The sequence below is a fragment of the Sus scrofa genome, chromosome 15 (assembly GCF_054392235.1).
Source record: "Sus scrofa isolate SSC_HxYL_T2T_F1_AM1 chromosome 15, Sscrofa_HxYL_maternal_Yorkshire_Landrace_v2.0, whole genome shotgun sequence".
Taxonomy (NCBI): domain Eukaryota; kingdom Metazoa; phylum Chordata; class Mammalia; order Artiodactyla; family Suidae; genus Sus; species Sus scrofa.
In genome coordinates this window covers 48,537,548-48,563,117 of record NC_139397.1, presented here as the reverse complement: position 1 = coordinate 48,563,117, position 25,570 = coordinate 48,537,548, and the positions used below count along the sequence as shown (strand labels likewise).

The 25,570-nt window shown below is 39.2% G+C and overlaps 1 protein-coding gene across 2 annotated transcripts in view; it reads left to right on the top strand.

The window, feature by feature from the left end:
• Nucleotides 1–25,570, top strand: part of CSMD1 (CUB and Sushi multiple domains 1) — a 1,878,204-nt gene that overhangs the window by 1,692,837 nt on the left and 159,797 nt on the right. For both annotated transcript variants that reach the window (XM_084999785.1, XM_021075826.2), the window contains exons 38-41: nucleotides 6,878–6,996; nucleotides 11,120–11,189; nucleotides 14,221–14,337; nucleotides 23,576–23,785. In XM_084999785.1, the coding sequence (XP_084855911.1) occupies nucleotides 6,878–6,996; nucleotides 11,120–11,189; nucleotides 14,221–14,337; nucleotides 23,576–23,785 (516 nt within the window). The remainder of the gene's footprint in view (nucleotides 1–6,877; nucleotides 6,997–11,119; nucleotides 11,190–14,220; nucleotides 14,338–23,575; nucleotides 23,786–25,570) is intronic.

Genomic DNA, 25,570 nt, shown 5'->3' with positions numbered 1-25,570 from the left:
ATTCTCTCTTAAATTAGACCATATTATGATTGAGCTTATATGTACTTCTATCTTGCTGTGTTGGAAGATCCTTAATTTCTGGGTCGGCAGGGAACCATAAAATACCTCATCTAATGGTATCTATGTCAAGCTAATGTCATAAACCCAATGAGTATATCTGACCTCAAGTGAAAGACTACTACAATTATTTAAGCCTATTTAGTGCTGATATATGGCAGTGAGTCCAAACAACACCAAAATAATCCTATGCATGAGAGCTTTTTTCATTTCACTGTCTTTCTCAATAGGTTTTTTTTCCCCTCTCAACATTCACTACTGGGAAACCCATTAGCATTAGCAAGATTTAGGAGTCTAAGAGATAAGACATTTGGGCCATGAAAGGCAAGTAAAATAGAGAAGCTTCTGAACAGTATAGATTCCAGATATCCTTCCAAGCAGAAAATTAGCTATTTTTCTTTAAATAGTAGTCCAGCAGAAGACATGGTCTGATGTGGAAGCTGTTCTCCCATGTCCAACATACAGAACATTTGCAAATGGGTAAGAACCTAGAATATGTAGGCTATGGCCATGGCAGCCTCATGTGATAGAAAGAGGCAATAATATTGCAGTAATTTACATTTACAATGTATTTATCCTGAAAAAAGACAGGAGTATGAATTAGTGATTTGTAGTTATTATGAAAAAAAAATAAAAATTGAGAGAAAAATAAATATAGCAACTCTTTCATTATTTGAAATGAATGCTTACCCTTTACAATGTAGAGTTAAATGGAAATTTATTTTTCTTATTTTAACATGCTTGCAAGTTCAGTATATTAATTGTCATTAGTTAAAAAGGTTTTCATAAATATAAAATATTTTACTGTTATACTTGATTTGACTCAGACTTAATTTTTTCTCAAATATTAGTTGATCTAGAGCTGACCATAATGTAGGAGTATTATTTTAAGTACAAGTTCAAAAATTCTTTGATAAATTTTATTGTAGTATAGTTGACTTACAATGTTGTATTAGTTTCAGGTATACCAGAGAGTGTATCGCTATCTTTGTCTGTCTGTCTATCTATCTATCTATCTATCTATCTATCTATCTATCTATCTTTCTATCTATAGAATGCAGATATATAGAGGGTCTTTCCCCTTATAGGCTATCACAGGGTATTGAAGAGATATATAGTAGGTCCTCGTTACTCATCTATTCTTTATACAGTAGTGTATATATGCCAGTCCCAACCTCCCAATTCATCCCTCTCCACAACATTTCCCTTTGAATAAATTTGGTCTTGAAATATTTGAGTCTGTTTCTGTTTTGTGAATAAGTTCTTTTGTATCATTTTTATTAGATTCCATATTTTCGTGATCTCATATGATATTTATCTTTCTCTGTCTGACTTCATTTAGTATGATAATCTCTAGGTCCATCTATGTTTTTATAAATGGCATTTCATTTTTTTGATGGCCAGGTAACATTTCATTGTATATACATACCACATCTTCTTTATCCATTCTTCTGTCAGCGGACATTTAGGTTGTTTCCATGTCTTGGCTATTGTAAATAGTGCTGCAGTGAACATTGGAGGGCATGGATCTTTTCAAATTGTGGTTTTCTCCAGATAGATGCCCAGGATTAGAATTGCTGGATCATATGATAGTTCTTTATTTTGTTTTCTGAGGTACGTTCTAACTATTTTTCATATGGGTGTACCAGTTTACATTCCCACCAACAGTGTTGGAGGGTTCTCTGTTCTCCACACCCTCTCCAGCATTTATTATTTATAGATGTTTTGATGATGGCCATTCTGACTGGTGTGAAGTTACTCCTCATTATAGTTTAGACTTGCATTTCTCTAATAATTAAAGATGTTGAGCATTTTTTCATATGCTTTTTGGCCATCTATATGTCTTCTTTGGAGAAATGTCTATTTAGATCATCTGACCATTTCTATGGTTTGTGTTTTTCGATATAAAGCCCGCCTTGTAGGAGTTCCCATTGTGGTGCAGCAGAAACATACTCAGATTTCTGAAAATATGTCATTGTTTTCATTTGAAGAAGTAATAGAGAAACAAGAGGAATTTTTATTTATTTTTATAAAGCATTTTTTAACTTTTACTTAACCTTGCGATTTTATGAGTAAAACTGTGTGGTGAATAAGCTTTGCTAATGAAAGTCATGTAGGTCTTTTTAATTGCTTTTTTTTCTCAATTGTGGGTTAGTTGTTGTTGTTGGTGGTGTTTTTCTTATCTGAATCTATTGCAAATTACCTCCCATTTATAGCAGTATTTTTCTCTTTATCATCGATGATTACAATGTGGGATTACAAACAGATTTATGGAAAAACCTGATTGAAGTATTTGCTGCGCCAGAGTGCTGTATGAAATCTACATATTACTGAGAATGGCGAGGAACTAAATTTACTGCATAATACAACTCTCATTATGATTTTGTAGATCATTTTGTAGATCATTTTCATTGAATACTATATTGTTTGGGTGAGCTGAGTCTATACATATTATGGACAAGTGAAATTGTTGAGTAACTGTGGGTTTGAGTTAAAATATAGAAAAATTATATGCAGAGTATTAATCAGAAGTTAAGCTGGTATTATCTGTACTCATTTGGATCCTCTATACCTAAATATTGGTAAGTGTAGTGTATTTGTTCTTACAGAGAACATATTTCAAAAGAGCCATGCACGTGAAACTATATTACTTTATTGATAAATGGTGGTTACTTGAAAATTATGATTGTTCTATTTTTCATTCATTCCTTTGCTTTTAGGATCTTCTCACTAGCTTAAAATTCATGATATTATTCTATCAAATTCATCCTTTGGATGTTAAAACTTGAAAGAATTCTCTATTCTGTAGCCAGTCTTGAAAATTTTTCATGGTAAGCAACTAGGGAATAAAGATGCAAGAAATGGAATAAGTAATGACTCGTGGCTCTGTGACTTAGCCAGCCACTGGCTAATTCATTTATGAGAGCCTCAGTCCTATCAGACTTTTGATCAAGGCGTGAGACACAGGGGAGTGGACTTCAGTCATATAAGTGGATTGAAGTGGATGGTGAGAAAAGTTTCAAGTGTCAAAAAGCAAAGCGGCTTTTGGAAGGGGAAATGAGACAGGGCTATTTTCCATTCCCCGAACTATTGGATTTCCTTTGTAAGGGTTGTCTATCCTTTATGTCCTGTGCAATAAGTGAAAATGAAGTAAAACTTTCCTGGAGAGTTTTGATCGCAGTTCACCATGGAATCTTTCAATACTTCATTTTCAGCTATGGAATCAGCAAGAAAGCATTTTTAACATTCCTCATTACATCACTTGTTTATTTTTTCATTTTAAAATATTTGCTCTCAGAAATCTTGTCATCCTCATGAACCAAATGCAATTTTCTGCAGATCTTACTGTCTCTGTACCCTTGACTTTGCTTCTTTTGAATATATACCAGAAGTGGGATTGCTGGATCATGTGGTGATTATATTTCAGTCAGAAAGCTCCATATTGTTCTCCATAATGACTACACCTTTTTATGTTACCATTGACAATACACTAGAATCCAGTTTTTCCACAACTTGTCAACAGTTTATGTTCTAAGGTTATAAAAGAGAATGATAAATTAGACATAATAATAAAGTTAAAGGTGTAAGTGATGGTATTTTTCCATATTTAGCAATTTTATCATCTATGAAAAACCCTGAATGGCTTAAAATTCTGTGCTAGGAATAAAAAATATTGCCACTTAATGCATATGGTATTTTATAGTTTTTGAAATACAGCCATTTCAGGAAAAATCTATTTCAACTTAGAAAAATTTTATGACACACTTCTCATCCACCCATCCCAGGTAGAACCCATGTGTTCCATGGCTTAAAAGTACCTTAGTTAGGAAGTCCTGCCGTGGCTCAGTGGTTAACGAATCTGACTAGCATCCATGAGGACATAGGTTTGATCCCTAGCCTTGCTCAGTGTGTTAAGGATATGGTGCTGCCATGAGCTCTGGTGTAGGTAACAGACACGGCTCAGATCCTGCTTGGCTGTGGCTGTGGTGTAGGGCAGCAGCTACAGCTTCAATTCGACCCCTAGCTTGGAAAGCTCCATAGACCTTGAGTGTGGCCCTAAAAAGCAAAAAAACAAAAACAAACAAAAAAAACAACACCTTGGTTATGTGCCCAGGTACGTGATCATTTCTATGGCCTGATGCTCTCAAATAACAACCACATGAGGATGTGAAGCAAAGGCACAAATCTCGGTTTCATCATCTCAGATTTGGGCTTAAAGTGAGGCAAACTCGTGATTCTTAAATTCTAACACCTGAGAGTCACCCCAGGTGATGTTAATAGGCAGATTCTTATCTGATGGTTCAGGCGTGAGGCTCCAAGCCTAAATCTCTTACCAGCCCCCACACCCAGCATGCTTCAGACTGCAAGGCAGTGGAGGAAACCACTGCTCCCTCATCCAGGTGGGCAGGTGGGTCTGCATACCTAAACCTGGGCCACTCAGCCTGCCCATCCCACTTTGCTCTGCCTCATCCTTAACGTCAGATTCAGGATCCTTGTTGTGAGGTTCTTGTGAGGCTTAGAGACATGATGCCACCAGCAGTGTGACTAGCAAACTGTATTGTCTTCACCCCTGCCTAGTTTCTTCAGACTGCAGAGACCCCCAGGCTGCTTGGTGAGTGGGCTCTGTAATGACACCAGCTCCTGCCTTCAAAAGCATCTCATGCTTGCAGCTGCCCATCTGGAAACTCTTACCAGTCTAATCTCTGGCCTTGTGGTTTTTTTTGTTTGTTTGTTTGTTTTGCAAATTTAAACATATTTTATTCCTTAATACTGCTTTAATTAGAATTCATTGTAATGTTCTTTTTTTTAATGCTGAGATTTTTTATTTTTATTTTTTTTACAGAATAAAATACATACATTTAAACAGAATTACATTCACACAGATTATTATATCATGGATCTTAAGAAACAGATTAAGTGACTCCCTCTAGAGAAGTGGAGGGAAAATACGCTGAGACAAATAGGAAATTTATTCTATACTTTATCCCATTTTGTATGGCTCTTATCCTTACTATTTAGTATTATCTATTACATTTCAATTTTTCTTTAACAATTAGCATTATAGTAAAATTGTTATATTATGCAACTAAAATTTATAAAGAAGAAAGCCTTATATACCATTAAATATTTTATATAGCATAATAAAAAGAATAACTTAACTGGTAAGAATAACAAAAATAATATACCCTCTGAAAATAAGTAAAAAATAAAATGCATAAGTTGGCTAAAAAACAGTGTAACTGTATAAATATGTCCTCACAATTTGTTACATCTTATTGATTCTTCAATATAGGCATTACACCATCTGGCCTTGTGTTTTATTGAGTCATGTCTGATGGGACAGTGGCACTTGCACACAGGCAGAGGGCATGTGCCAGCTGCAGCAAGTGACCACAGGTGTGTGCCCAGTCCTGAGGTCAGGGCAGGCAGCATGTACCCTCATTGTGCACTGGGAGCCGTGATTGTGTAGCTGCATAGACCTGATCTGTGATTCCTAGAACGGTCTTACCCACCTTCCCCATCCCAGCACCATTACTCAGAGTCCCATCAGTCAGTGAATCTAATTCATTCATGTCAGTGACGTGAACAAGAACCAAAGTCTAGGTTCCAAGGGACGTGAAGAATTTTAAGCTGGTCTACTCTGAAGAAGTCCTTCTCCCCCATTTCTCACCCTGGATGACCCACTAGTACTTGGTAACTTGGGAAGTGATATGTGCTGGAATCATGGAGGGTTATCAGCAATTGCCAAAACTTTAGCATCATTTCAAATAAATTTTTGATTCTATAAAATACCACAACTACATATTTTGGCTCCTCATGTGATAAAGGTTTAAAAAAATAACAATCAGTGTTAATGATACTTAGAGTTAATTTATCTGATATTCTAAGCTGAATTTAAATGTTATACGGTGCATTTAAACAAAAATTTTTTAGGATTTTAACTTAGGATCTTAGCTAAGGAAAGACAATTCCATCTAGGAAAGTACCTGTTTACAGCTTTAAGGTCTGTAAATATTGGTCCTGTTCACCTAAGAACAGACTACTGATGAGAATTTTTTTTGTTGTCATTATTTTATTTTTATTATTATTATTAATGACCACATCTGCAACATTCCTGTGCCAGAGGTTGAATCAAAGCTACAGCTGCAGCCTGTGCCACAGCCATGGCAACACCGAATTGAAGCCACATCTATGATCTATGCCATGGCTTACAGCAACTGTGGATCACTAACCCATTGAGTGAGGACAGGGATCAAACCTGAATCCTCACAGAGACAGCATAAGGTCTTTAACCTGCTGAGCCACAATGGGAACTCCTTTTGTTGTCTTTAAATGAGAGACTGAATGTAAAATATTGTTTCTCATGTTTTTCCATAAGGACAGAATTCCCAGATTTGCACTTAAAATTTTTCAAAAAGATTGCTAAGTACTCTTGGAAAACAAAAAACAAGAGAGCTGTATCATGAGATTTGCATATAATAAGAAATAATTGTTTAAAGACCTTTTAAAATATGTATACATTGAAATCAGAGTGTTTTACACTAAATGTGGAGGTAACAAATTTTATTATTTGAAGAAGTGCTAGATTCATCACACAATGAAAATGAAATAAATTAATATTTGAGATTTAGCTCATAACTGATTTAAAGTCTTCTAGGTAGACAAACAAGAGAGGTAGAGTCTGTTCATTTCTACAGGAGAAGAGCAACAGAAATACACTATTTCAAGAAAAAAAGAAAGAAAAACACCATTTTGCTATTCAAATCATATGAATAATGTGTATATTACATAGTTGGTGCTTGTCTTTGCCTTCATACAGCTGTGGGTCTCGCCGCTTGCCCAGAACCAGCCCTTCCCAGCAACGGCATCAAAACAGGAGACCGGTACATGGTGAACGACGTGCTTTCCTTTCAGTGCGAGCCTGGGTACACACTGCAGGTATTTTATGTTGTCATCTGAGTTCCTGGTAATAGACGGGCTCACCAGAGCTCACTTAACCAAAGCCCTAGATTTGCACCAAGAGAACTAATTTGGTTTCTCTCAGTCTGTGAATCAAAGTGGTCTTCTTAAACCAGGCACACTGGTACATTTAATTATGAGGGGGAATAGCTTCTAAATGATAGATCAACTTTTCAAGTTGGAGCATATTATTTTCCTAATAAATTCATTTGAGAATGTATATTCTCCCAATAACTATGCAGATATAATTCTAAAGGACAAAGAGCATTAACACAGTCTCTCTCACAGTCCTATCTTGGCAGTGGGATTATTGGATGGACTCTGAGTCCCATGCTTATCCACGTTGCAAACTGTCCTCATGATATAGTTTAGTAAATCAAGTGTTTGCTGTGTGCCAGGTAGTATGGCGCTCAAGTAATAGGTTCAAATAATTTTCAAGAAATATTAATAGAAGATTTTATAATCTTTTAATATATTTCTATATTAAAAGTTTTTAATATAAAAGTTTTAATATACATTATATAAATCAATGTGTAGCAACACTAGTCATTTTTCTGTTCATTATTTTCTGGTTTACCACAAATAAGCTTTCTCCCAGAATAGTTTATCTCTGTCATTTAGCAGAATTCATGTATAATTCTCCCTACCAGCAATGAATATTGAAATCTAACATGTATATTCCAAGGTTCAGTACAAATATTTAAGCTTAGTTATGTTTCTACATTCAGTTAATTCAGATAATAGAGAAGAATACTTTCTGCTGTTACATGGCTGAAGCTGATAGTATGGCAAGAACATTTTTTAGTTGTACTCTGCAACTAAGTTAAATAAATCGTGAGTAATCATCAGAAAAAACTTTCAATGATACTGCAGAGAAATGACACCATTGCATGTACTTCCATTTCTGCATGTGTGCTGAAGTACATGTCTTGCAGAATTGAGATAAATCAGAGCAGCACAGCACAGCACATACGGGAAGCTGATGGTGTGCCTGCCAAGTGCTTCATGTACAAAACCCACAACCACATAGTGTGAGCTCTAGAAGCACATCTTTCTCTAATGGGGAAGGGGAGGGGAGCCAGTGCATGAAGGAAGTGGGAGCAAGAGAGCTGGCTGCTCTAGCAGGACCACATGCAGAAATCAGCCTGGGTTTTAAGTGTGAGAATGTACCGGTACAACACCTGATTCACTTCAGCGAATGAAAACTAATGTTGCTATTATTATTATTATAGAATTATAAAATATTATATATTTTAATCATTTATTATTAAAATGTTATAATAAATATAATAATAAATAATATTACTGCTATATTATAAATTATTAAATTATTTAATTATAATTATATTATAATTAAATATAATTATATAAAAGTACCTTCATCAAAACAACCCACAACCTGCATTAATAGATCTTGTTGGGTGTTAAAATAGAATAATTGCTTTGACTCTGCAAAAAGGTGTGCAGACATTTGGAAAGTAGAATAGGAGTTACTGAAGAAGCTTTGCGAAAGGTCTGCCAGGGAAGCAAGCTTTTAACCAAGCCTATTGAGGCCATTTAACTGATTCTTTGAGACAGAGATCCCCAGTTTGACATGTTACAGTAGAAAGAATTATGCAACACATCCCCAGGGTTTCATTTAGAGGGACACCTCACTCTTTACTGACGTGCTGATTTTATGCCTTTTGGGGTTTTTTACTTCTTTATAAATTAACTTAAACCATGGGTGTAAATGTCGTGTTATCTCTGTTCTTTCACAAATTCCCACACTTTTATCTCTCTTCTCTCCCAAATCCCACACTTGACACGGTCATCTTCTTTCTCCTCACTTATGATGTCACTTTGCAGTTACTGTTGGCGGCCTGCTGTGAGACTCCCAGAGCACTAGGGGAAGAAATAAGGAAGGGCTGTTTGGTGAAGATTTTTTTAGAGTGAATTGTTTAGTCTGCTGCTTGGAGATAAAAGCCTGCACACTGGCATCTGTAGAGTCCAACCGGGCCACTTAGCTCTGGTTTTCAAATGCAAACTAAGACATTTCTTTTCTTTGTAATAGTGTCAAGCTTTGCGTTTACAAATCGCAACTCTTTCTCATTCAGAGGAGTTAAAAAGGATTCTGGACTCTTAAAAAAAAATGTGAACAACTGAGAATTTTGCTAACACATTAATAAATTTGGAATGACAGCTTGTGTCAATTACATATTATTCATGAAAGGCATTGTTCCTTGTACGGTTTACACACCAATGTCTATAAATGCATCTGCCTAGTGAGAGCTGCGTACATGGCCTAAAGTGGCTGGGACAGGGCACATCAAAAGTCAGTTCCTGACATCTGCATGATTAAAGTTTCCTTTTCTCTAGACTTGTTTTTAACTCTTCTTTTAAAAGATAAAAAAAGAAAATGCCCAGAGTTCCCCTCTTGGCTCAGTGGTTAATGAACCCGACTAGGAACCATGAGGTTGCAGGTTCCATCCTTGGCCTGGCTCGGTGGGTTAAGGATCCGGCATTGCAGTGAGCTGTGGTGTAGGTCACAGACGCGGCCTGGATCCTGCGTTGCTGTGGCTATGGCTGTGGCCGGTGGCTACAGCTCCAACTCCATATGCCGAGGGTGCAGCCCCTGAAAAGGCAAAAAGAAAAAAAAAAAAAGAGAAAAGAAAAGAAAATGCCCATTTTAAGCTAGTAAATGAATACACAGATTCCTATCTTGTTTTGAATCCATTATAACATCACAGCTGCAATCACTAATATGAAATATTTTTGCTAAAATCAATAGCAGAATGTGGCCTAGATTGGTAATAACTGATTTACTGGCAGACTTCAAGAAATATCTTTAAAGGCTTTTGTACTTTATGTTTGTCCGTAATTCAGAAAGAGATTTATTAAAGATAGTGTAATAGATCAGAGAATGCAGATACACAGAGCATGAAATTTGGCAGGAAAAGCTTTGTCCTGAGAGTCTTAAGTATAAAGAGTCTTGCTTTACTGTAACAACTTTTAAAACTATTAGGAAGACAGAAAATGAGTTTTGTGGCAGGTGAATTGAGTATGAAATCTCCCTAGCTTGGGGAATCAGTTTGTCATTGATAACTGCCTTAGAGCAAATGCATGTTTGATGTATTCTGAATGTGGCTGGGATTATTTTACATGAATTAAAGATTTGTTTTTCAACTGCCTCTATGCCAATTTTATTTGGCAGATGGAAATTCACAAGATAAGTATGCACGGCACATTAGACCACCAGCTTATCATGAGGAAAAAAGTAAAAATGAAGAGTCTGTACACAGAGGTGCCCTTTTATACCCTCCCTCTCATCATAAAAGAGATTTTAGCACAAATCACTGAAAATTTAACCCGCTGCTGTTTGTTAAAAGAAGGATAGATAGGACAAATATTTTTGAAAGTTGAGAGTTGAAAACTTCATATATTTAAAGGATAAAGAGATGCTGAATGATGAGGATTAATTTCATCACAGGCATGTTGATTTGACAGCCTGTGAGGCTGTCGGGTAATAAAATGAAAATTGAGTCTCCCTTTTTCTCCAATAAAGGAGGAACTGACCCAGTGCTTTGCTGAACCGTAATAGTGTGTGACTTTCATGTCAACCGTAGGCAACCGTGAAAGTTACCTTTGCGTGACCACATTACTTACCGCTGACATTTCACCCTTCAGGTCGATACCTCGTATTTCCTAATCACTTTCAGCCTCAGACCAAAAGCTCTAACTTTTGCTGATTAAAAAAAAAAAAAAAAGAAAGAAAAGAAAAAAGGGAAAAAAACACTTACTTTGAACAATTCAGTTCAATGTTTTAAGCATTAGGAAAGCATCCTGGCAGAAATACTGTTGAAAGGGACATTGCAATATTTTGTTTTTAGCGACAAGAAGTACAGAGATTATGGATTCTTTTTCCTATTTTGATTTCGAATATGAGATTCATTAGTAAACATTAGCAAACTAGATTTCACAGTTTCTGATTTTTTTTTTTTTTTTTTTTTACATTTGTGAATGAAAGGGAAAACTGAAGGCCATACAGCTACCCTCACAAACACGTAAGCCTTAAGTGCTCTGTGCTCAGTTATGTGAGTGTTACTTGTTTTCTCTTGTGCAGGGCCGCTCCCACATCTCCTGCATGCCAGGGACTGTGCGTCGCTGGAACTACCCATCTCCCCTCTGCATCGGTACGGACGCCCCATCTGTCCTTCTGTCCCTGTCGTGTTACCAATAACAGAACAGTGATCTCCTTCAGCTACTTTGGGGCTTCAAACAATGCACTTTTAAATTCCTTTCAAAGCAAAGCACAGGGTACTAACATCATAATGTCACAGAGGTGTAACAAAGACTGGGTGTGCAGCTTCTCCCCTGCTGTGGCTCAGCTTTCCCAGCATCCCTGGACCAGCCGACAGGGATTAGTTGCAGTGCCGTTAGCTCGGGGCACTAAAGGCACATCGCACATGTACCAGAAGCTAGTAGATTGGTTCAAGGGAAGGAACGAATGCAGCTGGTCTGAACGTCTGAGAAGGGCTCTGTGTAAACCTTTAGCCTCAGGAAAATCACATTTCCACAAACAAAATTCAGAGGCACCAGCACATGATGTGAAGTTGGAGGGATTTTGCATTTTATATAAAAAAAGCATTTGCTGTCAAAGTGGCCACCCTATGGAGGGGTCCCTTAGGACTGGACTTCAGCCTGCCTCTGGCCCTGACCCTGCACCAGGCTGGCATTCCCGGGGTCCCTCCAGCAGGGCACGGCCTGTGACCCAGGGTAAAAATTCCACATGTTCCTACCCCCCAAATCAGGAATCTCATAAAATAAGATATATATAAACCCAGTAAAACACCACGATCCCTAGCTGTTTTATAAAAATAAAGACCTTGTCCTTTAGCGATACCGTATTTACCAATAACTCTTTGAATATGCTATTTTATTTATCTGTTTTAAAAAAGGTCTGGTATGGAGAGAGTTCCCTCAGCAGGAGGCAGGAAGTCAGATCAGCAAGTGGTGGTGGACTGGTGAGCCCCAGGAAGAAGGCTGAAACTGGAGGGTGATATGGAAAAACCTTGATGGTATCATTGGGCAAAGATTAAATAAGAAAAGCCCATAGATAGAGTTGTTAAAATATCACAAAGGAAAAAAATTGATAGACATCTTTTGGAGGCTCTGTTTGTATGCCTGTCCAATGGGTTCTCATTTTTTTTTGAGATAAGCAATAGAACAATGACATGAAGTGGTAATTAAGTATTCCAGGAGTTTGGCTGTCATCCTGTTTGGCGGAAGAGGCCCCCTTATCCCTCTCCGTGACAATGATGTCATCCTGATTACAGACATGGATGTTGAGGGGACTTCTCTCATCCAGGCACTGGCTCAGCTAGTCCTGCAAGACTGTCTCAGTCCTCAGTGAAGATGTTGTGCAGGGAGGCTTACATTTTGTAATTCCTATTTATTTTTCTCTTTTTGGTAACAATTATTTTCAAAATCAAAATGGCCTTTCTAAAGACCTCACCTTTATTTCACATTGGCTTTGGTGTTTCTGTCATTGACTTGCATGTCCTTGGGCCTGCATGTTTACTCCCACTGTAGGTTGTAAGAGCCCCAAGGAAGGGATGTCATTGCCAAATACGTGCAGGCTCACTGCTCAGACCCACCAGTATCCTCAACAAAATCCATAGATTAGTGGGTGAAATGCAGACCAGAACCTGTATTTCCAAATAGTTGTTGTCTCCCACAAAGAAATAACCTAAGGGGTTATTCTCTTATAGCAACAGAGTTAATGTTCAAGATTGCAAGAGTTTTTCACTCATCCCACAAAAATACATTTAAAATTCTTTAAATTTACATTTTTAACTTACACATGTTGAAACCCAGACTGCAATTCCCTAGCTTGAACAATTACTGCATTCACTAGAGTTTACTTTATAAGACACTTAGAAATTTTTCCTTATGTCAAATTTACCGTAGGAGTTTCCCATCATGGCTCAGCAGAAATGAATCTGACTAGTATCTATGAGGATGCAGATTCGATCCCTGGCTTCACTCAGTGGGTCAAGTATCTGGCATTGCCATGAGCTGTGGTGTAGGTTGCAGATGCAACTTGGATCTGGTGTTGCTGTGGCTGTGGCGTAGGCCAGTGGCTACGGCTCCAATTTGACCCCTAGCCTGGAAACCTTCATATGCTGCAGGTGCGACTGTAAAAAGACAACAAAAAAATTTACTTTCAATGGATAAAATGTTTCTACCTGAATGTCAAAAAATAAGATCTTCAGGGTCTCAGGTCTTGAGGCATCTCTGAATCTTTCAAAATTATTTAGCCTAATAAGATTATTATTAGAATAGGAAAAAGGCCTTTTAATGTGACTTCCTGGAAAGAAGTGACATCATTTGCATTATTGGTTTAAAGTTCAAGAAATTGCCATTTTTATGGGTCACAAATGGTCAAATATTAGAATATCATCTGCTTCAACCTATATTATTTGTCTGTGTGCTATGAAGTCAATCATGTTTCTCTATCGTCCAACCTCAGCTAGAGTAGCAAAGGATGTGAGTAAACAAGCTAAGTCCAGATGTGGGAAGCATACTCACACCCACCTTCACCATGTAAGATTTCCTGGGGAGAAGGAAGTTTCAGTTAGCTGCCTTCCAAACCTGGAAAGAATTCTGAAGGTCACATACCCTGGTTAAAACTTGGGTTCTGGACCCAGACTGAGCTGAAACAACATTCTGGTTGTGCTCTTTCCCAGGTGTGTTTCTTAATCCCCTTAGGCTTGCTGTCCTTAATTGTAAAATAGGGTGATAATAATACCAAACTTTTAGGGTTGTTCTGAGGATTCGTTGATGTGACATTGTCTTGGCCCAGAAGGTAGGGTATGGCTGACAATATGCAGTAACTGATATGACCACTCAGAGCCCAGAAGTCAGTGGGACACTCGACTGAAATGTGTCCAATTGACTAAGCATTTCCTAAGGGCCTCTGTGGACAGGAAGTAGATAAATTGTGATAACCCATCTTTGTTCTTAAGCAGTGGACACTCTAGAGCAAGAACTAGACCCTTGATAACTAAAGGGCATCACATTGTGCTTGTGCTGAAATCAGGAGCAAAGTCACTTCTGAGGACTTGCTTCTAGGTGGCAAGGTCATTGGAGTGATGGAATGAATTGTCCTCACTAGAAAGCCGCGACCCACTAACCACCCTTGTTCCTTTGTTCCTCCAACAGCGACCTGCGGAGGGACCTTGAGCAGCATGGCAGGCGTGATCCTGAGCCCTGGATTCCCGGGCGCCTACCCCAACAACCTGGACTGCACCTGGAAGATCACCTTGCCCATTGGCTACGGTGAGTGAAGACATGGTTTAATTCCTCACAACTCAACATCTGCATGTCTATCTTGGAAAGAATTAGGCTGAGTAAAAAATGGGCATTACTCTGTTGACATAACTGTGTCTTTAATTGAAAGTGGCTTACAGATTTAAATAAAGCTTTGGCAGAATAACTTTGAGAAGAGAAAGTTATTTGAAAAATCAATTCAGCCATGCAGCTCTTTTCAAGGCAAATTAAATTAGCTTTAATTTATATGATGATATAGTAGGCACATGAAGTGCAAAATGCAGCATCTCTAATTCAATTATCAATCTCTTTATTTATAATACCACCTTTTATAGTCCATCACGGGAATTCAATAATGGTGGTTGTTTCTTTTGGACAATTGGTAATGCTTTTTCAGGTTATGAGTCATTTTGGTATTGTTTTAGGAATTTTTGTCATTATACATTGCATTGATTTAGGTTTGTGAAAATGGCTTTTTATAATACTTAGTTGTGAACTCTCAGGTTACCTACCTTAAATAATTCAGAACTTTAATTGTTATGTACACTAAAATCCCACACTGGCCTTCTGCAGAAATGCACGGTCTTTGTGAGATTTTGTTTCTCTACCACTCCTTTCCTTGTCTGCATCATGATTTCCTGATATTTCAGTCCACTAATTTGGATTTCGCCCACCTGTGATTTTTCTTAACAGTACCCACTGTAATGGGGAACCAAATTAGAGACTCACTGAATGTCCCAGCATGTCCTATCATGACTGAATACCTACGTACCAAATGAATGTTAGTTCAATGGTGAATGAGTGTTAAGTGGAAATCATTGCCCCTGAAGAGGGTTCTGTTTTACTAAGTTTTCAAAGCTCTTGCCTTAAGAGCCTGTGCCAGGCTGGAGCCGCAGCAGGAGGGTGGCATGGAAAAAGGGTGTCCACCTGCTCAGCAGAGCAACCCATCTGCCTGCGGGCCTAGGCCACGTGTGCCAATGTGGACACATAGTGGACCGGCCGTTACCACAGGGAAAAGGGGGGTGTGGAAGGGCCCCCACTGGGGAAAACACCTGTGAAGTTCATGTGCCCTAAGCCCATGAAGGGGCCACCATCACATGTGTGGAATGGAGGGGGGCATTCCCAGAAGCATCTCAGAGACTCTGTTTCTTCCAGGTTTTTGAGTGGTTTTTTTTTTTTTTTGTTTTTTTGTTTTTTTAATCATAAACCCTCTGAACGTGAGGCAGCAATTCTGTCTGTGCTGGACAGGCAGAGGCTTTTGACTTCAGCCAGCATCAGCTCAGCTCTTCTCAAAAGCTGGTCCATTTTCTTACCCTGGAGATCTGAAGAAATGGTTGTGGTTAGTGCAGTATTTGGAGTCAGGTGTCAGGGATTGGTTGGGATCTTAGCTGACCCGGGAGTTGCAACAGGCTCATAGGATCTTGAGGGTCACAAGCTTATTAGGCAAATGACCTTAGTCATTAAAAGCAGAGATTCAGAGAAATCTGGGCGCCATGCAGCTTCAACCCTAGCTGGGCTGCTGCACTGAGTGAACTCCAGGGGTTCAGGAACCTCATCTTCCTTGTCTCTAAAATGAAATAACCACACAGGGTTATGTGAGGATTCACTGAAACAACTCAGGAAAGAAACTTAGCATAGGGCTTGACATGTAAATAAAACAGCAATGGAGTTCCCTTCATGGCTCAGTGGTTAACAAACCCAACTAGGAACCAGGATTTGATCCCTGGCCTCACTCATTGGGTTAAGGATCCAGCGTTGCCGTGAGCTGTGGTATAGGTCAAAGATGTAACTGGGATTCCACGTTGCTGTGGCTGTGGTGTAGGCTGGTGGCTACAGCTCCGATTGGATCCTTAGCCTGGGAATCTCCATATGCTGCAGGTGTGTCCCTAAAATAGCAAAAAATAAAAATAAAAAATAAAAAATAAGTAAAACAGTGAAATTTAGCTAGGTTGTAAATCGTTATTCCAAATATTTTCTACTTTCCTTTCAAACCTCATTGGAAACATTTTATTCATGAATGGATGTACACATTTTATTAATTTATTTTCCCAACTGTATTGTTCTGTGATTTGAAAAGGCTATTGTTTGGCATTTTTCCTTAAGTTTCTCACTCACTCATAAATAATACACAAGACATTAACCCGGGGGGGGGTGTGACACAAACAGTTAAATCATGTGATCTCGTGATCTATGAACCTAAAAAAATATTTACTTAAAGAAAGGCTGAAATTTAAAATAAAAGATTTGGGAGTTCCTGTAGTGGCTCAGGGGAAATGAATCTGACTAACATCCATGAGGACGCAGGTTTGATCCCTGGTCTTGCTCAGTGGGTTAAGGGTCCAGCATTGCCATGAGCTGCGGTGTAGAGTGCAGATGCAGCTCAGATCTGGCTTTGCTGTGGATGTGGTGTAGGCCGGCAGCTCAGTTCAGATTTGACCACTAGCCTGGAAACTTCCACATGCCACAGTGCAGCCCTAAAAAGGAAAAAAAAAAAAAAAAAAAAAAAAGGACATTATGGGTAACTTGCTTCCCTGACATGCAGAGAGAAGGCCAGATTTACTGTGAATCATATATACCCAAGCTCCGAACACTGTAGACCAAGGAAAATGACTGCTTGGACCATGATTCTCAGAGGTGACTGTGCACAGGGATCAGTGGCAGAGGTCGAGTTGTTACCTTGACCTTCCCTCAGTGGCCCCTGGAAACTCCTGCACCACTGGCCAGATGGGGATAGAATTCTGCAGAAGGATTCTGACCTAGCACCTCCAGTATTTTGGATGATGGAGCCACAAACTACTTAAGGAAACATTTCTCCAGTGTCTGGAAGAGTCCTTTTAATAGAAATGAGATGAGAAATACGCAAAGATTTTTTTATAAGATCCCCAAAAATATTTAGATAGTATAAATTGTTTTGTTTAAAAAATGCAAAAAATCAGGGAGTTCCCATGGCTCAGCGGTTAACAAATCCGACTAGGAACCATGAGGTTGCGGGTTTGATCCCTGGCCTTGCTCAATGGGTTAAGGATCCGGTGTTGCCGTGAGCTGTGGTGTAGGTCAAAGACTCGGCTTGGATCCAGCGTTGCTGTGGCTCTGGAGTAGGCCAGAGGTGATAGCTCCGGTTAGACCCCTAGCCTGGGAACCTCCATGTGCCATGGGAGCGGCCCTAGAAAAGGAAGAAAAAAAAAATGCAGAAATCATAATATTTTGACAAATTTGGAGTAGAGAGAGAATATTTCTTAATATGAAACAGCTTTGTAAATCAAAACTTGAAAATGAATTTCAGAAAAATAATTGCTAGTGTGCTTCCAGTTTTTTTCAAAACAAGTTCCTTATCAATATTTCTAAAGTTAGTTCCCTCATTTCTTCAGATGCTCTCCCAAGTACCTGAACACCCATGCCAGTTTCCTGGATAATCTGTTTGGGTTCTGGGTTGCTCAGGGAGCTAATGACCATGGTGTTTGTGGTTAGCGCACAGGTGACATCTGCTCCATAGTAACCCTGAAAAACATACCATCAGAGTATGAGACATCATCGCCTTTTCTTAAGGAAAAATAGGCGTGGTGGTTTTCATTAACGGAGGATTTTTTTTTTTTTTTGCTTTTTAGGGCTGCACCCGAGGCATATGGAGGTTCCCAGGCCAGGGGTCAAATTGGAACTGCAGCTGCCAGCCTATGCCCAAGCCACAGCAACACCAGATCCAAGCTGCATCTGCGACCTTGTGGCTCATGGCCGCGCTGGATCCTTAACCCACTGAGCGAAACCGGGGATCAAACCTGAGATCAAACCTGAAACCTCATGGTTCCTAGTCGAATTCATTTCCACTGAGCCACGACAGGAACTCCCATGGAGGATTTTATTGCAGTTTTTTTGATCTTGCCACAGGGCAGCATGTGCCTGGGACCACCACCTGGTAGATGTGCCATCCATTAGTCCAGCAGCCAGCAGCTCCGTTAAATAATTCTTCTGATTAATTCCATTTCCCTCCCACATGCATGGATCAGTCGATAGCTTAATTAAGTAGGCAGAATGACTGGTTGCTCCTGCACCCTGTGAAAGCCCCTTATGTCCCCGGCAGCTTATTCCTTCCCCTGACAGCTCTTTCCTGCATCCCTGCTTCCTGCATCTTTCCTGCATCCTGCTTCCTTCAGAGAACCCAGGTCAACTCTCCAAGGTCCCTGACCTGTGCTGAGGGGTGGGGAGCGTGCTCTGGTTCCTCAGGTCTCTGGGCTGTGAGTTTAGCTGCATAGGAATCCTAGTTCTAGTGACTAGTGGAATGAGTGCATGCAAGTTAGCAAAACATTTTGAGCCTTTTTCCCTTATCTTTAAAATGTAAACCGTCAAATATCACCTGCACACAGCTGTTCTGAAATAATGCACATGCCTGCTGTGCAGAAGGCATTACTAACTGTTCCTGATTTTAGTTGCTAAAACAAATGCTCTGATGATTTCTCTGTTGTTCTCTTTCCTTTCCACAAATTGGGGGTGCTGTTTTGTGTGGCTTTGGCATGAGCCCAACCACACAGTTTCTGTCTCCATTTTTTGAAAATTCCTAAAGGTATAGTTAACAGAAATGAAATCAAGTTGGTTTTCCTCTAACTTTACCTTTATTTAAAGAACCACTGCACTGATATCACATATCATGCTGTCTGATTGGCCAGGCCTTTTGACCATCTAGAAGCAACTGTACAGAGGATTTAAAGACTTTTTAGAATATTCACTGAACTCTACAACTATTAACTCTTTCGCTAAATGTCATTATACAAGAGCATACAAAATAGAGCACTTGATATTCACAAGTTCTACCAACTGAGAGACATGAGTTTCACTCTGAAGCCATGGTCAGCTTGCTCACTATTCAAAGTTTTGTCCAAATCCAAAATCAAATCCTTTCTGCAGGTGCCTTTTACTGACAGTTTGAAACATGTAACAACAGTCTGTATCAATTCCACCCAAGATGTGCATTGGGATTGATTTTCTTGTTGTAATAACACATTTTTAGTATTCTGTGAGATAATAAAAGAATAACTAGGTTATGCTTATTTTAATCCTTTCTTTTCATTTGGCTTCATGATGTCAAACTGGACACAACTTGCTGGAAATTAGATAGCTAAAAATTCCATTTTAAGCCAGATTAGAGCTGAGTTCTATTTCCTGATATGTATTAAGTAGTTTGATATGTGACTGGATACTTTATCCTGCTTAAAATGCTATTTTTTTGTAAAATTATAATTGTAATAATTCCATTTCCATTTCAAATTTAATTCCCAATCAGTTAAAGGCCACATTCACTATTTCCTCCACTTCGGAGATACTGGCTATCGTTAATTTTTTTTGCCCCTTGATCTGCTTGCTATCTCCATTGCTTTCTTGACTGGGCTATTCTATGAATTTCAAAACGTATCTCTGGATGAACACATTGAAGTCTGCATATGCACATCTGAAATGAGCGTATTGTAAGCCATTTCTCTGCTATGTGATTTTATACCCCCAAAATGAATTAGTTTTCTCAGGGTTCTAATCTTGCTCAAGTTTCACATCCTATCTGGTACTTTTTAGACATAAATAGAAATGTCAGTAATTCCACATTTGATTTTGATTGTTCTGTGTCAGCTTCTGTGTTCTTCCTCATTGTGAAAAAATGTGATGGGTATTGATGAACCTCTACGGGCCACAGGGAGTCAGTGGCCTTGATGCAGCCACACACACAAAAAAACTCTTAGTACAGTTTATTAACTAGTAATAAAATTCTCTTACCAGATTTGTGGGCCGTGCTACAAAAGGAAACTGTTTTAATTCAGCAGTGGGTGAGGGAATAAATCAGATACTGATGGGTAGCTTACTAAGTGGCCCAGTGGCTCAACTGTCACATCAGGGTAGAGGGGACAGGTTAGAATTGAGGAACTAAGAGGTCACAGTCCTTTCTCTCCTTCCTTCCTGCTTTCTTTGTTTTCTCCCTCTTTCTCTTTTCTCTGTCTCTATCTCTTTCAATCTCTCTTTCTTTTTATCCTCCTAAATATCTTTTGACCTAATGTATTTGCCAGAATTTAGAAGAAAGTGATTTCTTTTTTTTTTTAGCTCATTGATATCTCTTCAACAAAGAGAAATATTTGACTTTTTTCCCCCTTTTGGCTGCACTTGTGACTTATGATAGTTCCTGGGCCAGGGGTGGAAAACAAGCCACAGCTGCAACCTACACCACAGTTGGAGCAAAGCCAGCACGTTTCACCTGCTGTGCTGGGCCAGGTGTCAAACCTGAGTCACTGTAGTGACCTGATAATTTTTTTTCTTGATAAAGTGAATCCCAGGCATGATAGCTGGTCTTATTATACTCTGACTAATCAGAAAAGCCATTATTTAAAGTTTTGTTCCTCCTCACAGAGTTTTCTCCATAACTAATAAAATTGTTTTTTTTTTGGATGATTTTAAACTTTATTAAGTACCTTTAGGTTGTTCTTCCCTATTATTCTTTGCATGAACTTTTCTTTTTTTATGGAATTCAGGCCTTTCGTATTTCATCAATACTAAGTAGATATGTTGGCTTTAAATTTTCTCAGCACTTACACTTAAGTAGGGTAACCCACTAAGAGTTTTATAGTGTCTGGTCTTATATCTATGTCTTTAATCCATTTGGAGTTGATTTTTGTGTATGGTGTTAGGGAGTGTTCTAATTGCATTCTTTTCCATGTGGCTGTCCAGTTTTCCCAGCACCACTTATTGAACAAGCTGTCCTTTCTCCATTGTATAGTTTTGCTTCCTTTGTCATAGATTAGTTGGCTGTAAGTGCATGGGTTTAATTCTGGGCTTTCTATCTTGTTCCACTGATCTATATCTCTGTCTTTGTGCCAGTACCATATGGTTTTGATGAGTGCTGCTTTGTAGTATAGTCTGAAGTCCAGGAGCCTGATTCTTCCAGCTCCATTTTTCTTTTTCAGGATATCTTTGGCTATTCTGGGTCTTTTGTGCTTCCAAACAAACTTTAAAATATTTTGTTTGAGTTCTGTGAAAAATGTCCTTGATAATTTGATAGGGATTGCATTCAATCTGTAGATTGCCTTGGGTAGTATAGCCATAAAACTCTTAGAGGAAAACATAGGCCAAACACTCTCTGCCACAAACGACAGCAACAGCTTCTCAGATCCACTCTTAGAGTAGTAACAGTAAAAACAAAAATAAACAAATGGGACCTAATTAAATTTAAAAGTTTCTGCACAGCAAAGGGAATCCTAAACAAAATGAAAAGACAACCCACAGAATGTGAGAAAATCTTTGCAAATGAATCCACTGACAAGGGATTCATCTCCAAAATTTATAGACACCTTCTGCCACTCAATACCAAAAAAAACAAACAAACCCATCAAAAAATGGGCAGAAGATCTAAACAGACAGTTCTCCAAAGAAGACATACAGATGGCCAAAAAAAACATGAAAAGATGTTCAACATCACTCATTATTAGAGAAATGCAAATCAAAACCACGATGAGGTACCACCTTACAGCCTGAATGGCCATCATCAAAAAGTCTACAAACAATAAGTGCTGGAGAGGGTGTGCAGAAAAAGGAACACTAGTACACTGTTGGTGGGATTGTAAATTGGTGCAACCACTGTGGAAAGCAGTATGGAGATGCCTCAGAAAACTAAACATAGAACTACCCTTTGAACTAGCAATCCCACTTCTGGGCATCTATCCAGAGAAAACCATGACTCGCAAAGACATGTACTCTGATGTTCATTGCAGCACTCTTTTCAATAGCCAAGACATGGAAACAACCTAAATGTCCATCGACAGAGGAGTGGATCAAGAAGATGTGGTACATACACACAATGGAATATTACTCAGCCATTAAAAGGAACGAAATACTGTCATTTTTAGCCACATGGATGGACCTAGAAGTTATCATGCTCAGTGAAGTCAGTCAGTGACAATGAGACACCAACATCAAATGTGTTCATTGACATGTGGAATCTGAAAAAAGGACAGATTGAACTTCTTTGCAGAACAGATACTGACTCACAGACTTTGAAAAACTTATGGTTTCCAAAGGAGACAGTTTGGAGTGTGGTGGGATGCGCTGGGTTTGTGGGATGGAAATCCTATAAAATTGGATTGTGACGATCATTGTACAACTATAAATGTAACAAGTTCATTGAGTAATAAAAAAAATTTAAAAAAGTAGAGTAACCCATGTAAACGTTATCTTTAATATCTTTAATTTCCTAAAACCTAGGAAACATATGTCAGATATATTAGATGAAAAGTAAAAATAAAGCTCTTTTTATCTACCAAGTATAGGAGGAGAATAACACAAAGTAAAGTTTTGTCACATTTTGACAGAATGATCTACAGTAGCTGGTGGTGTTCTCAGTTTAGGCTTTACGAATCCAACTTAATTGCGTAGATTTATATGAAATTAATGTCTTTGGAGTTCTAAATATGCTTTAAAGTGAATTATAATATTTCAGACACCATAGTCAATTAAATCTTCAAAAAGCCACAATACCACATTAAAACTCTAAATTGTTTTGATTTTGATTTTCTTCTAAATTATCCTCTGTAGTTTATCTAGAGCAGAGATCAGTACGATCCCAGTGACTTGGGTCGTTTAGACAATCCTGGTACTTTGCCCTGTGCCAGCTGTTAGACTGAATTGTGGGAGAGATCAGGGCTTATCGATTGGGTTTCTTGCAGACATCGGTAATTTGTTCTGCAGGCACAACATGATTGAAACAACCATTTGCCAAATTAACAAATTTCATGTGCAATCCTATGAGCATCCATTTGAAAGCCACTTTAAAAGTTTGTTGCATTTTGTTAAATCTGTATTGGCCTCTCCCCGATAAAGCCATAAATAAACTTATGGATGATTTGACATACAATTACAGCCTTATGTTTCTGGTCGTAATGATTATAATAGCAGCCGGACAAAATCACCAGCATATGTGTGTAGATATTAGCCATCATTCTAAGAATTAAACCCGCCTGTCTCTGTGGTTCAGTTCTGGCAATATCCATATTTCACAGGTAAGTTGACCTCAGGGCATTTGTTACATGGACAAAGGTCACCAGCTAGTAGGTAGTGGAGGTGAAGCCAAATCAAGGTTTATTGTAATTCACAGTGTGTGTTCTCTGCTCTGCCTACTAGAGAGAGATTGTGTGGGAAGCCTGACACAATTTTAATCACTGTTGATAAACACTGATTTTATAAATTTTGATATCAACTCTCACCGATATTGCATATTTTTCCATAGGTGCACATATTCAGTTTCTGAATTTTTCTACTGAAGCTAATCACGACTACCTTGAAATTCAAAACGGACCTTACCACACCAGCCCGATGATTGGGCAGTTCAGTGGCCCAGATCTGCCCTCGGCCTTGCTCAGCACCACCCATGAAACTCTCATCCACTTTTACAGCGACCACTCGCAGAACCGGCAAGGGTTTAAACTCACTTACCAAGGTAAGGGATCCAAAGCATCTAAGAATGCTCCTTGCCCTTAAACGATATGGAAGAGTAAGCCTCTCTGTGGGGTTAAAGTCTGGTATAGCTGGAGTGACTTCTAGTGGGATGCGGCTTCTGATTGGAAATGGTGTCTTCCCTGTTAGCCTCACAGGTCAGGATACTCAGGCCAGGACCAGGGTCAGCAATTACGGCCTCCCCCAACTCCCTTCTCTCTCCCTCCTGTGGCCCCCACACAGCCTCTAAGCCTCGTGGCCTCATCCTCATGTGACCTTCTGATCTGTCACCGTGTCCTCCTGGCCACATGCCAGTCTTGTCCCTTCAGGACCAGGAAAGATGGAGTCAACTCACGGTGGTCATGGGTCCAACCCTGTCTTTTGTATGCTGATGTCTCATCTCAGCTACACGTGATGGCTCTGTGCCTTTTCAAGCCATGGTCAAAGTATGCCGGGGGAAAAAAATGAGAATGAACTTTATCTGTTTTTAAACCATCAAAATGTGAGATCTCTAACAAAAGTTTGAATCTACCATTACCAAAGCATTTTTGACATGTGAAAAAGTTCAAAGTTTTCATCTCATACACAGTAATTTAGTTGGCCTTTTCTTGAATGTTGTTAATTCAAATGAAGTTGAAAATGTCAAAAGTAGAGTCTTTTTTGAACATGGCGAAGTCAGTTGATTTCTTTAATTTCAAAGACTGCCCTGGAAAATAGATTTACTATTTCGTTATAGAAAAAGGATGGCATTTTGTGTTGAACTTTTAGACTTTGTTGCTTCAGTTGTCCCTTAAGTTATAAGTTTAGATTTCCAGAATGTGGGTCTCTTAAAATAGGAATCCAGGTAGGAGGCTAAGGAGAGGGCAATACAGGCTGAGCAACACATGAGGAGACCTTTAGGATTCTCTTAGTGTCCATCTGTCTTTCACTCCTCACCTGGACTCCCCCCCTTCCCACCAGCAAGGGCATCACTTCCTACAGAAAAGGCTCCCACTGCAGAGAACAGTGAGGAGACGGCTGCCTGCCCCCAGACCTGCCTGCATATCCAGCTCTTCCTCCCACTGGAGACAAGAGACTCTTCTCCAGCTCTTACAGGCAACCCCACAGATATTCTATGCTCTATGATGTTTCTCTCTACTTTTTCAGGGCCTTCATTGTAGAAATTCTGCCCCTTCATTGCATCTCCAGCTGCTCCTTCTCTGCTACATCTCTCAAATTAGTGTTTCAAATATGCTCAAATTCTTCCTTCTCCCTCTCTGTCTCTCTGTCTCTCTCTCACACACACATGCACACAAATCTATTTATATTTAATTCTGATGACCCCCTCTTTCTCCAGCTTCTACATTCTGAGAAACATTTTGGTGGAACCATCTATAGCCACTCTCCCAGTTTCTTTCCTCCCGTCTGGTACCCGTCCTCAGCTATGTGGGTCAGATGCAGGAGAGAGAACTGTCACATCCGGTCCCTGGGAAGGACCAATGAGTCAGGGTCCTTGGCTGCCTGCAGGTGAGAACTCAGGAGTGAGCCAAGGCAAAGTGAAAGCAAGTTTGTTCAGAGAGACACACATCCCAAGGGCAGAATGCAGGCCATCCCAGAAACTGAGGATGCCTGGGCTGCAGGGGCTTCGTTTTTATGGGCTGGTTAATTTCATCAGGTAACGAGTAGAAACTATATTCTAACTATTTGGGAAAGGGGCAGAGATTTCCAGAAACTGGGCTGGAGCCCAGTTTTGGTTTTCCATCAGCCTTGGGATGGTCTTGGTGCAGGCCAGTGGGCATGTCACTTAACT